Source organism: Pteropus alecto, unplaced genomic scaffold (assembly GCF_000325575.1).
Source record: "Pteropus alecto unplaced genomic scaffold, ASM32557v1 scaffold20, whole genome shotgun sequence".
In the NCBI taxonomy this organism is placed as follows: Eukaryota; Metazoa; Chordata; class Mammalia; order Chiroptera; family Pteropodidae; genus Pteropus; species Pteropus alecto.
The window spans coordinates 7687209-7704383 of NW_006436298.1; the positions used below are offsets into that span (position 1 = coordinate 7687209).

At 43.4% G+C, this 17175-nt stretch overlaps 1 protein-coding gene across 1 annotated transcript in view; it reads left to right on the forward strand.

The window, feature by feature from the left end:
• Positions 1–17175, forward strand: part of MAP1B (microtubule associated protein 1B) — a 95579-nt gene that overhangs the window by 60110 nt on the left and 18294 nt on the right. Inside the window, exons 3-4 of the mRNA XM_006913125.3 lie at positions 10605–10687; positions 12942–13082. Of these exons, the coding sequence (XP_006913187.2) occupies positions 10605–10687; positions 12942–13082 (224 nt within the window). The remainder of the gene's footprint in view (positions 1–10604; positions 10688–12941; positions 13083–17175) is intronic.

Below are 17175 nucleotides of genomic sequence, written 5' to 3' on the forward strand. Positions count from 1 at the left end.
TGCTTTCTGGCCCAAATCTGCCTGCTTATTGGACAAAGTCACCTGGATCTCCCACAGGGACCTCAAACTCGACATGCTCCAAACCAGACTTGTTCTTATCTGTCTGCCTCTCTCCCTTTTTAAATGGCTTATTAGCTAAGAGCCCGGACTTTGGGCACTGACCACCGAGTTTCCATCCTAGCTCCACTACATCCTCCCTTGGGCTGTTGCTTAACTGCCCTGTGCCTCGTTTTCCTCATCTGTAAAATGGGACTATTAGCCCTCCTCATAGGATTCATGTGCAGATTAAATGCGATAACTGCACATCAAGAATGTAGACCAGTGCCTGAGCCAGGGCAGATATTCAGTATATCTTAGCCATTTTTATTATTCTTTTCTTTATCAAATATTGATTGAGCTCCTGCTGTGTATCAGACATTACTTCTGACTTACATTTCCCAAATTAGACACTGTCAAAAACTGCAAGTCTCCTTATTAAACTATTTCTCTTTCAAGATAGGGACAGCATCACATTCATGTTTTCTCTTTTTAAATTAAAAAAAATTAATTTGAAATGTGGATTTGGGAATTATTTTGTTTTGAGAGGCATCTATCTTGTGCCAGGTACTCTGCCAAATCGATGTTAGGTTAAACCATAAGATTGCCAGTATCAGCTTCTTTCAACCTCAGAGGAGAAAGCCAAACCTCAGAGGCAGGTAGTGGCCTGAAATAATTATTTCAGATTATTTTAATTACTTTTTAAATTGCAATAGACATTTAATATTAATTTCAGGTGTACAGCACAGTGATTAGACATTTATATAACTTAAAAGGGGATCCCCCAATAAGTCTTGCACTCACCTGACACCATACATAGTTATCACAACATTGTTGACTATATTCCCTAAACTGTACTTCAAGATCGTAACTGCCAATTTGCACTTCCTAATCTCTTCAGGATCTTCTATACCCAGCCCCTCAAACCCCTACCCATCTGGCAATCATCAGTTTGTTCTCTGTATCTCACTTTCATGTTTTAATCTAAATGCTAGTTTATGAAGATAGTACTAATTTGCCTGAATTAAACTCCAGAAAACTGTCCTTTATAAGAAATTCACATTGTCTAAACAAACAGGAAATACAGCATCTCTTAGGCAAAGGAAGACCAGTAAGATTTAAAAACGTTCTCTGCAAACTGTTCTGATCTCAAGAAAGTTAGGTCTGGTTGTTGAGTCATAAGAAGTGCTATTTTTGAAAAGAGATAACATTGGCAGTCTCATGGTTTAACCTAATATTTATTCAGCAGGGTACCTGGCACAAGATAGCTGTCTCTCGAAACAAAAAAAAAATCTCAAGTCTATATTTCAAATGCTGGGAGTAGTCTGTAACACACTAAGGAAAATATATCTCTGGTAAATTTTATTTTTAATAAGTAAGAATTTGGACCTCATAAGCTCCTAAAACAATCTGAGAAGCATTGTGGGGCAGTGGCAAGCAAGATCAGAAGGCAGATGGATTAGATTTAAAACCTAGTTCAATAGCTTGTTTTATCACTGTGATGCTGGGTAGGGCAACTCTTATTAAATAACCTGCCCCATCAGTTTTAATTTTCCAACCGTAAAAAAGGAATAATTATAAAAATTGATCTTTGTGATGCACTAATGAGGTAACATGCAAATAAAAAGATTTTATAAACCACTAAGTGCATTGCCTATGACAGGTAATATTGTTATTTTAGCACCCACCCCCAAATAGAACTGTCTACAATATGCATAGGAATTGCCTTTGGCAGCCAAACAAATAAAACAGTCGGTTCCCGGTGACAGGCTGCTGCTTGCCTCTCAGGTTCTGCTTTCTCTTCTGTAAAGGGAGAGGAGAGGAAGGGGGATGGAATTGTTACCAGGGTGCCTTCGGATCCTCCTGTTCCAAGACATGAGAAGATGATGACTCCTTATCCCACAAGAGCGACAAGTTCTCATAAGGCTCTCGGGTAACACATTTCCTCCTTGACTGCCAGCCTTCTCGAATAAAGGCAGAAGAAGAGACTCCTTTCTTATGCATGAGGAGCATAAGTGTTTTTCTCTGTCTGCAGCAAGTTTTGTTTAGATAACAGGACACCTGTGCCTCCCACCTTGCCTGAGCCCCGAGGACCCAGTTCGTAGACTTGGAACACCACTATCGATGTTTTAAATGAGTGAACACAGAGGACAGATAGATGATTTGTTTTTAACGAAACCCGGAGTTAGGGGAGTTGGCTCCCCAACGAGTTAATACATCACCCTTCGCTAAATGTGCCTTTAGCACGTTGAAGAAACAACCTTTGAGTTATCACCCTCGGCTCATGCTGACATTGGGCACCTTTGTCTCTCCTTAGGGTTTCTCCAGGGAGCCAGACTTTCATCAGCACGATCTATGATATTTGTTTCTACTTCTTTCAGCTAGGGCATAAAATAGAGAAAAAGAAAAAGGAAACACACTTCTTCTGCTCTCTAACACTTCTAACTTATGATGTCCTAGGTTCTCATTCCTCTGCCTTGAGGACTTTGAAAAAAGAGGGAAAAGTGGAGAGAACCGAAGAGAATGGGATTAGCTAGGAAAAAAACCTTGAAAAGAGGATTTACAAAGAGGGTGCAATGAGAACCCTGCAAAAGGAATTGAATCTCTTGTCAGCCGGCACCCCTTTCCCCCACAAGTCCTGCTCCTAAGGTGAGCGGTTGGAACGAGAGAAGATGTGAAATGTAAAATGAGGCTCCTTCTATCACCAGAAGCAAAATGGGCCTGCCTGTCACCCGGAGCCTCAGTGTGTCTCTGCGCGCAGCAAACACGTTTGGGACAAGGAGAGAACCTCAGAAGTCTGGGAGGTGGGGATGAGGGGGAGGTGATTTTTTTTTTTCTTTCTGATCATCTACAAGTCAGGGAAACATGAAATAGAAGGTGACAGAGAACCCAAGAGGATAGGATGGAAGGACTAGCAGACGCGTGAAAAACCAAACCAAATCAATGACTACAAAAAAGAAAAATAGTTAAGTCCAGGAAATATACAGAAAATAGGTATTGACCCAAATTCTGTAATAATTATCTATGACACAATAGATATCTAAGATTAAAAAAAAGTTGTCTAAATCTCAAGCAATGATCAAGCTATTAAATTAAAAGAATTTATTTACAACGTCTCCTGCGCTTGCTGATAATGAAATCTTAAGAAAATAAACAAAACACTGAAAATTTGGAGAATGATGTGACATGCCGGAACATATATCACAGATGAAACAAATGCAGAAACAAAAAAATTTATTTCCAACAGAAAAGAAACACCATTTCCAGGAATATCAGGGGGGATGCGGGAGAGAACTGAGCTCTGATTGTTCGGCTGAAACAAAGAGGGAATTGGCCTTGGGCTGCTTGTGGGAGGCCAGTGTGCCTGCCCGTTGGAGTGGGGAGTGATTCAGCAGGCATTGGCTGACCAGTGGCTGACCCAGGCTGCATGTTTACCTCTTACAAAGGGGAATCTTGGCATCATAACTTGAAAACCTTTATTTTGGACGAGGGCGGATCAGGAAAAGATGGAGAAAAGAATAGCGTCGTGGCCTTGGCCGTGAGTGGCCGTGTGGAGCATGACACGGGTCCTAGTTCTGCTTTCCCATCCTGTCTGTGAGGCCTTGGACAAGTCACTAGACCTCAGATCTTTGGTCCATGAAAAAGAGATACTAGTACTTGTTCCCACAACTCTACAGGAATATTAGGAAGATTAAACAAGGTACCACCTGAAGGACAAAATGCTTTGAAAACTGAAAAGCACACTAAGCTTGTAAGGGTTTCCCGCCTGTTTTCTTATGATGGGCTCTCTGGTGTGAAAAGAATTAGGTGCTATCACTAACCTCTTTCATGTATTTGCCTGGTATTGAGGGATTATTTTGATCCAGGTAGGATAGCGCAGAACACATGGAAGGTGCTCCAACATGTGTGTGACCTGAACACCAGCATGCTTCTGCCATCTTTCTACCTATGTTCCCTGTTGCCTCTGGGACACACAGCCTAGAAAAGGGTCCTTTTCCCAGCCTCAGGCTGAGGGCTGCAAGAGTTAGATAGATGTGATAGATGAGCAGGTTGATTTTGATATGCGAGGGCCCTGGGAAATCAAACTCCCTCTAACATTAGGAATTTTATTTTTCCGGAGGGGGAATCTGTACACTCTCCCGGTAACCGCTGGCTTTCCCTGTTCTCTGCTGACACTGTCAGTCATGTAATTAGGAGATACCAACTCTCCCAGCATCTGTGTATTCTCAAAAGTGTCTCAGTGGCAGGTGCAAGGGGCTGGTGCAAGGGGCTGGGTTATCTTGCCTTGCCTCATGGTCATATTCTCCCTTAAGTTTGAGGTGATTATTTCTTCCAGGGAACAAGGGGAGGCTTCTGTCAGCCCGGGCTCCTCAGCCCTCCTCCTGGATCCCTCCTCTGAGCCATTACTCTAGGTGTCCTGGGAAGGACATCTGCTGATTGTAGCCTTGCAGAAGCACTGTTACCACGTCCACCCCTGTATGTCTCTGTCTCTCTGTCTCTCTGTCCCCCCGCCCCACACTGCCTCTCTCTCTCTTTTTCTAGCTCAGAGATGATGAGGTGGGAAGGAAACAGGGAGAACCATCAAGGCTCTTGGGGACCAGCCTTGGTGCTGCTTGTGAAGCTTCCTGACTTGCTCCTACCCTCCACTCCCTCTGAGGAGGAAGCCCAGGAGACATCTTCCCACCAGGCTGGGGCTGGGCCTGGGGCCTGCTCTGGGCCAGTGTTGGTTGTGAGAGGTAGAAAGGACAGCTGTGAGGGCTCTGGAAGAAGGAAGATGCGCTAGAAAATTGCTGATACAAGCATCTCCCTTCCTTCCCCGCCAGCAGCTTTTCTCTTCAATCTTCTCTCATCTTTTAGCACATTTACTTTACATTATTATGTGGATTCCTGCAGAAAGGGGGCCTGGATGTTCTTCCAAAGGAACAGCTGCTATGAAAAGCTGCTTGGGAGAGTTGTTGGTAATTAATTGTTAGTTCCTGCATTGAGTACCTTTTATTTCTTGCTTTCATCCCTTTAGCTAAATTGTAGCCTGGGTAGTGTTTTTTACATATGGGGTTCGAGGCCAGAACTTTCCTCTTTGCAAATCCACTTTGGGGAAAAGGTAGAGTTGAGGAACTCTCACTGCTCTCATTTTCTCTTTCCTCCCTCCCTCCCTCCTATCCTTCCACCAAAAACAGACTTTAATACTTTGGGCCTTTTCTTGATCTACCGACCCTTACTTTTAGCTAAATAATCCCAGTCCTTTATCCCACACATTTCCCTTCCCTTTCTAACTCTAGAATCTTCTTTAGCCCTCTCTAAGATTTATGCTTCTTCACACTGGAAGATTTTTTTTAGTGCTGAATCACAATGTCAAATGCCTTTGCCAAAAAAAAAAACCCAACCAAACAAAAAAAACAAACCCACTCTGGTATTTACCTGGACAAGGAGTCACAGTTTATGGGTTGAAGGTGGGGCATTGGTGGCCATGGTGGAGCAAGCGGCAGAGATGGGTGGGCACGAGGGCACTGCCTCAGTCCTGGTTACTGGTCCATTGTGTCTGTGACTCACTGTTGTCTCCCTTCCATCCTGAATAGATAGATACTGAAAGCTTTCTTTATTCTCCAATTTCTATTTCTGGGTTATGCTTGCAAAGTGTTCCTTTTTTCAAGAAAAAGGAGTTACAGAAATGAAGTCCTGGATTGTGATCACTAATGGAAATAGAAATTCAATATTTATCTCCAAGACATACAGAGTTATCATCCACTTAAAGATAATTTAAAAGGTTTAGCATTACTAGTTATTATTTTCCTTGAGGGTTTTCCTTCATCTCAGCACTGCTGGGACGTTAGGTCTAGCATACTGTCCTTTGCGCTAGGCTGTTTCATTCTGCAGCTGCCTAACTGGGCTGAGACTGCTTTGGGTGTTGCTCTGGCCCCAGCAGAGTTGTTACAGCCTCCTCGGCCACTGTTTTGGGGGCCACTGTTTTGGGACCTGTGTGTGGGTCAGATGTTTGCAAAAGAGAAGGTTCTGAGTTTTATGGGGGTTTGGTTGTGGCTGTGCCTCAGCAGTGGGTGTCTTTGAATTCAGCCGTGGTAAGCCTCTTCATAAACCAGCAGAGAGAAAGAAAGAGAGAGAGAGCGAGCGAGCGAGCGAGTGAGCGAGAGAGAGAGGGAGTGAGAGAGAGAGTGTTTAGATGAATATTAAATTGTGGAGAGAAGACCCCATAAGCATCCTATACATTATTTAAAAGGTTTCAGAGTCACCTGGAAATAGTAAAACATAAACCACTAGAATAGCCCAACTTTAAAAGACACATAGGTTCAACGAATCGGCCAGATTTTCAAAAAGGAAGAAAGTCCCAGCAATAGCTGAAAAATACAGGCTTATTTGAGCTTCAAGCATGGCCTTTGGGAGTGCACAGACAAAAGTCTCATTGTCTGCCAGGACCCTGCTCCTTCAGGGGGTCCCCAGACCGTCCTCTGTTGTTTCTAAGGTGGAGCAGACCCTTTTTTTTTGTTGTGTTGTTGACAGCCCCCTCCATGCCCTCTCCCTGACCTCCCAGGATGGCAGGATGGAGCCTTCGCAATTACAGAGTTTGTGGGGAGCCCTCGAAGACTTTGTCTTATCAAAGCCATAGTGACAACCATTCCATCTCAAGCCCCCGCTTTTGCATCCCTCAGACCAATGCCGAGGAGAGTTAACTATTCATCGGGCTGGCTAGTGGTTCCCCTGTGGGCTGTTTCTGGAGAATGCAGACTATAATGGTAGAGACAGAGAGGCTGCAACCGTGAAGTCTTTCTTTCCTGGGAACTTCTTTTCTGAAGCAATTGAATGAGACCTTTGCAAGCGAGGGTGGTGGCCTCCCCTTCAGAATGCCTGGCCCACTTCCCAGTGTGAAACATTCCCCAAATATTCAACTTTGTGAGCGTCCCAGCCACCAGAGCTCAGAGCCGCCCGCTGCCAGAAGAGCCGGCATCCCGCGGGGACCCTGGGGATAGGGGCCTGGCGCTCTGGCCCCACAGGCAGGCCCTGGGTTTGCCAGATGCCAGGAAGGCCCGGCCCCTGGTTACGTCGTCAGGGGAAGAATCTGGCCAACAGTCTGGCTGTGACGAGAGCTTGAAGCTTCTCTCTCTCTCTCTCTTTAAATCCCCTCCTTCATTCAAATCCAATCCTATAAAAAGGCTTTTGTTAAAGGAGCAGCCATGGCATCTTGGTGCACGTCTTTGTCGTTGCTGTCAGTATTTCCAGAGATGGACAAAAAGAACATCCTTGGTTGAATTCCTGAGTAAACAGTCTGAACACAGACTTGGAAGGAGTAGAGGTAAACGGCCGCTGTCACATGGCATTTGTTTTGTTTGCAAGTGATGGAGCCACAGAGGAAGGGGACTTCTTGTGGATGGTAAGAAGTGCCCTGCCAAAGAGTGTCCAGGGAGGGGCACGTTGGGTGGGCCAGAGCGCAGGCTGGTCCAGCCGTTGTTGCTTAGATGTGCATCTGGAAGGATGCAGTTAGCAAGGTTGCCACGTTATGTAGATCACGTAACAAAAGAAAGGGGCTCTGATTCCTCCACCATCTCTAGGGGAGGGAGCCAAGCCTGCTTTTGCCGGTTCCTGCAGCATACAGTCATGACTACAGTCACACATGGCAACGTGCTGCCTGAAAGCAGTCATGTTGAGAATGTGATCAAGGAAATGACTGTTCACTCTTTTTGGTCTTAAGCTTTTGCTTAATTTTGTCTCAACTTAGTGCCTTTGAGGTCTTTGTTTCAAGGAGGCCACTGATAGAAGTTACTTAGGAAGGGGACGGTTTTCTGTGTTTTGCTGATTGTCATTTCATCATTTGCTTATTCAATTTAATGTTCTTTTGCTTGAGATTTAAATGCATATGGTTATCAAAAGCTAAAACAACCAAGCTAAAAAGCAATGTCCCACAAATTACAATTTCTGGCATTTATAATAAAACGAATGTTCTTTCCTATGGCTGAGTTGAATTATTTTTCTTGAGGCACAGTCCTTTGCCTGCTCAAACTATGAGACATTGTTCTATTTTGGAGTTTCTTCATTTTCAGGCATTGGAAACAAAGAATCATACACTTTCTCTTAATTTTATGTGGGTGTTCTGCCACCTTTTTTTTTTTTTTTCTTTTTGCCAATATTCTTCTAATGCTTTCTGACTTCTTTAAGCACATCTCTGATTTTAATCCTCTGGATTTTCCCCTAGCTTTCCCTTGGCATTCAATGTCTGTGCCTTGTCTGTTTTTCCAAATTCTAGTCCTAGTTACCAGCTCCATAGAAAGATAAAATGAAGAACTCTAGAGTCAGGAGACCTGGGTTTTTTTTTTCTTTTTGCCAATATTCTTCTAATGCTTTCTGACTTCTTTAAGCACATCTCTGATTTTAATCCTCTGGATTTTCCCCTAGCTTTCCCTTGGCATTCAATGTCTGTGCCTTGTCTGTTTTTCCAAATTCTAGTCCTAGTTACCAGCTCCATAGAAAGATAAAATGAAGAACTCTAGAGTCAGGAGACCTGGGTTCAAGTCCTGGCTCAACCACTTACTAGTTGTGTGACCTTGGGCTAGTTAATTCCCTTCTATAGACCTCATTGTCCTCCTAGTAACAGGAGACAGTCATAGTACCTATATTATAGAGCTCTTCTGGAGATCAAGTGAATTAGCACATGTGAGGTGCTTAGAACAGTGCCTGACACCATTATTTTTCAGTTTGGGCTACTTCCATGTCTAATATGGGGTTTACTGGTAAATATTAGCTTAGGAAAGATAAGATAATGGAGGAGAATAGGCTTGATGATACACTGGTGATATTTCAACATGTTGCTGTTTCCATAGTGCTTCTGGTCCTTGATGATATAAAGGAAAAAAGCCCTAACTAAGCTGTGTACCCTGGACTGCTTTTTTTAAAACCTCTTTATTGAGATTACAATTCACATACAGTTCAGCCATTTAAAGTGTACTGTTCAGTGGGTTTGGGTATATTACACTATTAATTTTTTAAAGTTCTGGTAAAATATACAGAAAACATAGAATTTGCCATTTTAATCATTTTAAATGTACAATTCAGTGGCATTAATTACATTCACAATATTGAACAACCATCACCTCTATTTCCAAAATTTTTTCATCATCCCAAACAAACTGTACCCATTAAGTAGTTACTTTCCATTCCCTCTCTTCCAGCCTCTGATAACTTCTAATCTGCTCTCTGATTCAATGAATATATTTATTTTAGATATGTAAGTGTAATTCTGTTTTGTGCCTTGCTTATTTCACTTAGGATAAATTTTAAGTGTTCCTGTATGTTGTATGTATCCCAACTTCATTCCTTTTTATGACTGTGTAATATTCTATTGCATGAATATACCATATTTTGTTTTGTGCATAGGTAAACATTTGGGGTTTCTCCACCTTTTAGCTATTGTGAGTAATGCTCCAGTGAACATTGGCACATAAGTATCTGTTCAAGTCCCCGCTTTTGCCCACCTAGGAGTGGAATTGCTAGGCCATATAGTAATTCTATTTTAACTTTCTGAGGAACTACCCAACCATTTTCCTAGAAAGTTGTTTTTTGGTCATTTTCTCTTTTTGTATTTCTCTCCATGGGTATCTGCCTTCCTCAGATTCTATTCCATTTCATCTTGTTTCACTATATTTCTAAGCAGCAGACATATTCTTCTGGTTTACTCTCCCAACAACGTGTCTCCCTCCCACACGTGTCCTCTGTCCCTCATAGACTGACAAGGCCCATATCACTCACGCTGGCCACACGTTGCCTGACTGCTTTCATCTCATTGTTCAAGGAGAGGAGGCCTCAGTCCACTTTAGCTGGCGATGGTTCCAGCCACATAATATTCCTAAAACCTCTACGGCATAGGAAGTCGGGGATGTGGAGCTAAAGGCCCTGCAGAATTTCAGCTCTCCTTAGACAGGCTTCTTCCTTCCCACAACACCTTGCTTTGTTGTTCCCCATCAACTATGCTTGTCTTTAGGGGGGAATTTGGCCGCCCTGTCCAGCGGGAGAGTGGTTCTCCACTTTTCATTTGCTCACAGTTTTTCCACTTCTCCATGAGCAAGTGAATTAATTAATGAATATCCCAACAGACTGTAAGCCTGCCTCAGACAGCCATTCTGCTTGTTGGGCTAATTGTTAGCCAGGGTTTCTGGATGTCATTCATTTCACAATAAGGCCCCTAATTAATCTCAGCACCGTTCTCACCAGAAGAAAGGCCGATAGGGAGAAACATCCCCAATTACCATGAGAAAGGAAATGTCAAGAGCCCCATTGAGTTTTCCTGGCATCCACCCCTTGTCTCAGATGAAAACTGCCTTTAACGCACAGAGGCAGACTGGCGATCAACCATGAAAACCAGGGGGTTATGAGAACGTGAGGAGCCCCAGACCCAGTTCTGGGAGAAACCCGCCGGGGTCCGCACACTCTCGTTTAGTAACACCAATTGTGTTTCCCGAGGTGGTGTGGAGAGTCCTGTGCTGTGTGCCTCATCAGAAGCAGGCCGGGCAGTTTTAATCCGGAAAAGCTAAAGGTCACTTCTTTTGTCTGTGTTTTTGTGCCCGCAGGACAAAAGATCCTTCATCACCGAAGTGACGTTTTAGAAACAGTGGTCCTGATCAACCCTTCAGATGAAGCGGTCAGCACTGAGGTAAGCATTCAGCTCTGCAGCATCTCGGGCAGGCCCTCACACAGTGGGCAAGACAAGCTGATTGGAGGCACTGGGGCAGATGTCCGGGGCAGATGTCAGGAGAGAAAAGTTCTCGTTTCACGATGCTTCCTTACCCCTAGTCAGTGGCTGGTTCTCTGCGGTCAGGTGCGTGGCCTCTGGTGCCGGACTGCCTGGAACCTGTCACTTATTAACTGGTAGCCTTGGGCAAGTTGTTTACTGTCTCTTTGTCTCAGTTTCCACCTATGTGAAATGGAGATGGTAACGGTGTTTACATTTAATGTTCATATTTAATGTTGTGCTTAGAAATGTCAAGTGCTTAGAACAGAGCATGGCACATGACAACTGCAACGTAAATGTTGGCTGTTCTTATTACTGATGTTATTATTACCATTGTATGATATGGCCAGAGAGTAACTGGGTATTTCAGAGCCCATTGTAAAATAAGAACTTGGCTGGAGCCAAGAATCCTTGGTCATCCGGGCCAGAGGAGTTAATATACTTCCATTTTCTACTTCCTTTCTTACCTTTTGGCACCCTTGAGATTGAGTTGCTCCTTGGTCATTAGTGTAGCCACAGTCCCTGGGAGCGGGGGCGCCTTTTATCCAAAGTGTCTTTTCTGCCCACATTTTGAGCATCTCTATGACTACAGCCTGTTTTTTAAATTGAGATATTTTATATACCATACTATTCATATACTATAAAATCCATCTTTTTAAATAAAGTGTGCAATTCAGTGGGTTTTAGTATGTTTACGAAGTTGTGCAACTATCACCACTATCTAATTCCAGAACATGTCCATCACCCCCCAGCCCCTCCAAAAACTCTGAACCCATTAGCAGTTATTATCCATTCCTCCCAGCTCCTTGCAACCAATAACCTAGTCAGTGGATTTGCCTCTATGGATTTGCCTCTTCTAAATATTTTGATTACCGGGAATCATACTATATGTGGCCTTTTGTGGCTGGTTTATTTCACTTAGCATGCTGTTTTCAAGGTTCATTCACATTGTAGCATATATCAGTACGTCATACATTGTAGCACAGATCAGTACATCATTCTGTTTTATGGCCGAATACTGTTCCATTGTACGGAGATACCACATTTCATTTGCTCATTGATGGACATTTAGGTTGCTTCCATTTTTTGGTTATCCTTATGTAGCCTGTTCTGATGCCACTTCTGCCTGCTCCAGGTCACAGGACCTCTCTGACAATCCATTCAAGCATAAAGTTGAGGCACGTGATGGGCTAGTAATCTCTCTGTGACTAACAAAATCAGGAAGGAAATACAATTTGAAAAACACTGGAAGATTAATATATGTCTAGGCAGACTGCATGGAACAGCTGTGAGAAATGGAAAGGGAAAAAAGGAATTTCTTTAAGGAATTGTGACTTGCCTGTGGAGCAGATGGGGCTAGTATGTGTACTTTGGTATGTATATGTTTCCTTGATTAGACTGTGGGGTTTTGAGGGGCAGTGGTTCCTTGTGGCCCATTTACTTTTGTGTTCCTCTCTCAGTGCCGAGCATGATGCCTGGCAGTCAGTTGGTGCTGAGCACAATTGAGTTAGAATGAATACCTTGGTGCTTAGAGCGGGCCTCTGTTGAAGGGCAGGCTGGCATCCTGCCCCTTAAAAAGTACACAGGGTTCTTTATGGAAACCATTTACAATTCTATTTAAAAGATTCCCAATCAGGGGCAGCCTCTTGTTTATGTTCAACGTTAGGCACCTGGCTGATCCCATCCGAGGATGCATATGGAGCTATGTGTTTGGCGTGTGGCTTAGAAGGAAAGGGATCCTTGATAGGAAGGCCTGATTTAGTTGGAAATCTCTGTTTCCTGAGGCAGCAGCAGTTGGGGGACCTGGACAGTACTTGGTGACTCGGCCTGTAAAATATTCAAAAGCCTCTTGGACCACATACTGCCAGCAGACACAGCTGTGGAACAAATGATCGCCAGCTGTGCTGATTGGTCTGAAAAAGACAAGGAAACTAGAGAGAGAAAGTCAACCACTGCTGCTGTCTTGGTTGTAGCCAAACTTGGAAAATGGTGTTCCCTGGTGAGCTGATGACCACGGTCATTGGCTCTGTCCAACTCCCCAGGGGAAATTTGAATACCAGGGAATGAATGATTTTTGCTGGTAATAAACCTGAAGCAGTCCAAGGGCCAGCCCTGTCCTGAAGGTGGGATGCCGTGCTACCGCGACTCACGTTCTGGTCCCTGTGCTTTGTTTCAGGTGCGCTTAATGATCACTGACGCTGCCCGGCACAAGCTGCTCCTGCTGACAGGACAGTGCTTCGAAAATACTGGCGAGCTCATTCTCCAGTCCGGCTCTTTCTCCTTCCAGAACTTCATAGAGATTTTTACCGATCAAGAGGTGGGCTGCTCTCTGGGAGTGTCTAAGCTTTACGATTGCTTGGTTACTGTTACAGCCTCAGGCTGCTCTTTGAAAGCACTCCAGGGAGCTAGAAGAAGCAGGGAAGGGAATATCACACCTCCTTTGAAATAAGTGAAACCAGTGTGCTCTAACATAATATATAGTTCTATGGCTCATCACCAAAAGAATTTAGAGCACTCATATATAATTAATTGGAAGCATTCTTAATGTGCCTGAGATACAGATGGAGGGGGTTTGGGACAGTCAACGTGTTACAGATGGCAAAAATGAAGGAAATACTTGAAGCGAGCCCAGAAGAAAACCCAGTTTCTTGTTTTCTGAAAGAGTGCTCCAGAGATCTCTTGGACTTTTAGTAGGATTTAGCTGATCTCTTTCAGTACCTGTACTTAACTTTTCCTGATCTAATTATTTCTGATTTCTGTTACTTTTAATGTCTGGTCCTAACATTTGAATTTGGGCTGTTTGAATAGCCCAGAAGAGGGCTAAGAAAGGGAGGTGTGTTCAAACCCCAAGAAAAAGAGGATCGGAGGGCCTGGACCAAAGCTGGAATATTCATATTTCTAATGACTATGTCTTTTTGAGGGATGATACACGTGAAGTTTGAAAACCAGATGATGATAGTAGTATTTGGGAAAATCAGATTGAAGATTCTAACTTGGTTATTTCTGCTCGAGAATTTCTCCTGGCTGGGAAACTTCTCTTTCCGAAATAATGTGCCCCTTTCATTTTGTTTATTTGTGTTTAGTAGTTACAGAAACAATTCAGAGCTGTCACCACAGTAGGTTGGGGCCTGCCCATAGCTAATAGCACAATTCCACGGGAAGAGGTGGAGGGATGTGCTGACTGCAGGAGTTACCACATCTATTTAAAACCATCTTCCTGAGATGGCGGACTCTCCGTCTCATGGGCGTTGTGAAGGGCCATCTGTCTTTCTGCATTTAATCTTCCTTAGGATGTGCTTCACAGAGAGGTCTCTGTGTACTTTTCATCACTGGGAGGAGCTTTACTGCCCAACTTCATTTGGCTCACCTGGAGCCTTCTATAAAAAGACTGGTCAGATGACATAATCGTGTTTCACTCTCCACCCACTGTGGGGGATAAAAAACTGAAAGGGAACATTGGGAACCCCAGCTTTCAGAAGGTGTGATGTCATGTGGGTGCTAAGGCAGATAGTCCTGGCTCCCCACAGCAAGAAGGAGCCCAGGGCTCACTCACAGCTGGTGCCATCTTCACCACTTCAGAGTGAAGGCTTTTGTCCTGTCTTTTGCCAGAGCTTGTGATCTGTTGTCCTCTAAGGCCGGTGGAGTTTAGCCTTCATTTCTCCTCCATCTCCTCTCTGTTGCACCCACACGTAGTAAAGGTTTGGTAAACTTTTGTCCAATCGTATCAAAGTTCTCAAGCTAGAACTACAGTCCTCACTCTGTCTGACACATGCCATCAGCACCTTGCCCTGGGGAAAGGAGACAGTGGCAGGTCTATGGCCCAATAGCATAGGCGAGTGGTTCACTGGCCTGCTTATAGGCTCAGGGTTCAGCCCTGAACTCTTAGCTCATCTGTATGTACACCTGTCCTGCATTCCTATGCAGTTCTGCAGTTAGTTACTAGTGGTTGGTTTCTACCTCACATCATTGGTTAGTCTTTTTTTTTTTTTTTTTTTTTTTTTTTTGGCAGTAAAACCAAACAGAAGGACATAAGTAAAGAAAAGGGTTTGTCATTGCCAGAATTTTAAATAAGGTGGTATTGTAATTCATCTGTCTGGACCCCACATAGTATTCCCCTCTCTCCTTAAATAAGGCGTAGTGTTACAAAATTGCTGCTTAAATCATTTTTACTAGCCTACGGAAGTAGAATTTTAGCGCAATGGACTATACACATATGAGAATTTACCACTGATTAGAAGAAAAAGAACTGGCCTTAACTGAAAGATGTGAGTTTGTGGAAGGGCAGATTCTCCAGGGTTTATAATCACTGGGTGTGTTCTGAAGAGCACACACCTTCATTATACTGAGGCGTGTGTTGTTTAGGTCAGAGACGCTGTCATATTCTCCTCTGCCTGCCTGATAACCCCCGTCCCAACCTTTTGGAGAAGGTGATGTTTGACACGGGTGGAGAAGGACCTCTGGAGTTCCTCCTAACAGACTCAATCCATGGTATCGGGGTGGTGGGGGAAGGCAAGAGGAGGGGAGGACACTGGGTAGAATTCGCTCTTTTCCTCTTGCCCCAACCAGAGCAGCTCAGCCTTTATCTCTTTGACATTGTGGACTTTGAAGAAAGGCTGCCACAGACAAAGTGGATTTGAAATCTCTGGACTAGACCAATGGTTACCAGCCTTTTGGAGCTAAGGCTGCCTGTTGTTGTATTGGAAAAAGGGTTTGAGCACAGAATGACTCAGTAACAAAGGGACCTTAAAAGGCCATTTGGTGTCCAGTTTTTTTCCTTTATCCAGCCCTTGATACATACTAGTCATTCCAGAGAAATCAGATGCACAGTTTGGGAAAAACAAAAATGATACATTTTTTTGACAAGAATAGCTAAAAATAAATGGACTGAAAAATAAAATTGTCCGTGCATTTTGAGCTTCAGATTTTTGGAGTCTCAGTCATTGGAGGTTAACTACAAAACTAGAACTTAAAGATAAAACAGTCATCTGGCTAATCCCTCCCTCCGTGAAATACGAGGATGGTGAAATCACCATCTCCATGGGGACATTTTTCAGTCTCTCTGTTAGAAAGTTTTTTCTTACTTGTCTTCAAGGAAGGGATGTGATCCCTGCTCTACCCAACAGCATCTTAGACATGCCAATTGTTTTTCTTCTAGATGAATCATTTTCAGTTCCGCCCACTGTTCTTCATAAAACAAGATATTAAAGTTTCCTTACATTCCCTGGTCTCTATCCTTTAAACTTGTTCCATTGGAAAGGGGTTGGTTATGGGGGAAATTCAAAATTCAAGAGTTTAGTCTTGGTCATGGTTTAGTGCCTTGGTGTTTTTAGTTGCCAAGTTAGATATATGAGTCCAGAGCTCAGAGAACTAAGAGTTGGGCTGGAGATATTAATTTGGAATTTGGAAGCCATCAGCATGTGAGAAAATAGATGAAGTGGTCCAGAGAGAGCAATGTATTAGAAGAGAAAGGGGTACAGGTCTAGCATTTAGAGGTTAAGGTCAAGGAGAAGGAGCCAGCAAGGAGATTTGTTTCAGTTTGTTTGCTTGTTTGTTTATCGTTTAGTTTCTCTAAAATGTCATGACTCACACTGGACACCATACTGTAGGACCACTGACCAGGTTAGAACGATGAGCATTGATGACGTCTATAGCTTTCAGTGCACTCTTCTATTACATAAGTCTAAAAGTAACTTTTGGCTATTACCATCCACAATTAAATGTCAGTGGGCAAGGGATACAGGCTTTGAGGAGCTGTGTAGTTTACGTAATTCAGGGGCTCCCTTTAGGAAAAAGGAAACAAAATTATTAACATACAGTTAAGTACATGGCTTTGGAAGAGGCTCAGGCCAGTAAGGGGCCTTGAAGTTTAAGCTTCTTTAGCTTCATGACAAATCCATTTGACTGTCAACTAAAATCCCTGAGTCTTTTCCTCGCATATTGTTGTTTGGCCACATCTCCAAATCCTGCACTTTACGCGGCTGGTTTATTGGACCTTAGATTTATCCCTTTAGAATACCATCCTGTGAGAACTGACTTAGCCATCATCATCCCAATGTCTAAAGCTAGCTTTCAGAAATGTCTTAATCCTGCCATCCCACATTTTGTTATGCCTCCCATTTTTGTGGCATCACAGGTTTATAATCATGTCTTCACCATTTGTATCTAAGTCAATACTCGACAAGACATAAATGAGCCCTGGGGCAGCTCATCATAGACCTCTTTCCAGGTTGGCACTAAGCAGCACTACAGTTTCCCCTCCTTCTGCTGTCACACTATTCGGAGATCCTGTTAAACATCCTGCTAAAACCCAGAGATATGCTGTCCACTGCATTTCCTCATTAGCCAAGCAAGTAACCTAATTAAAAAGGAAATGTAGTTAGTAGGCCATGGCTTAGAAATTCAAATCATAT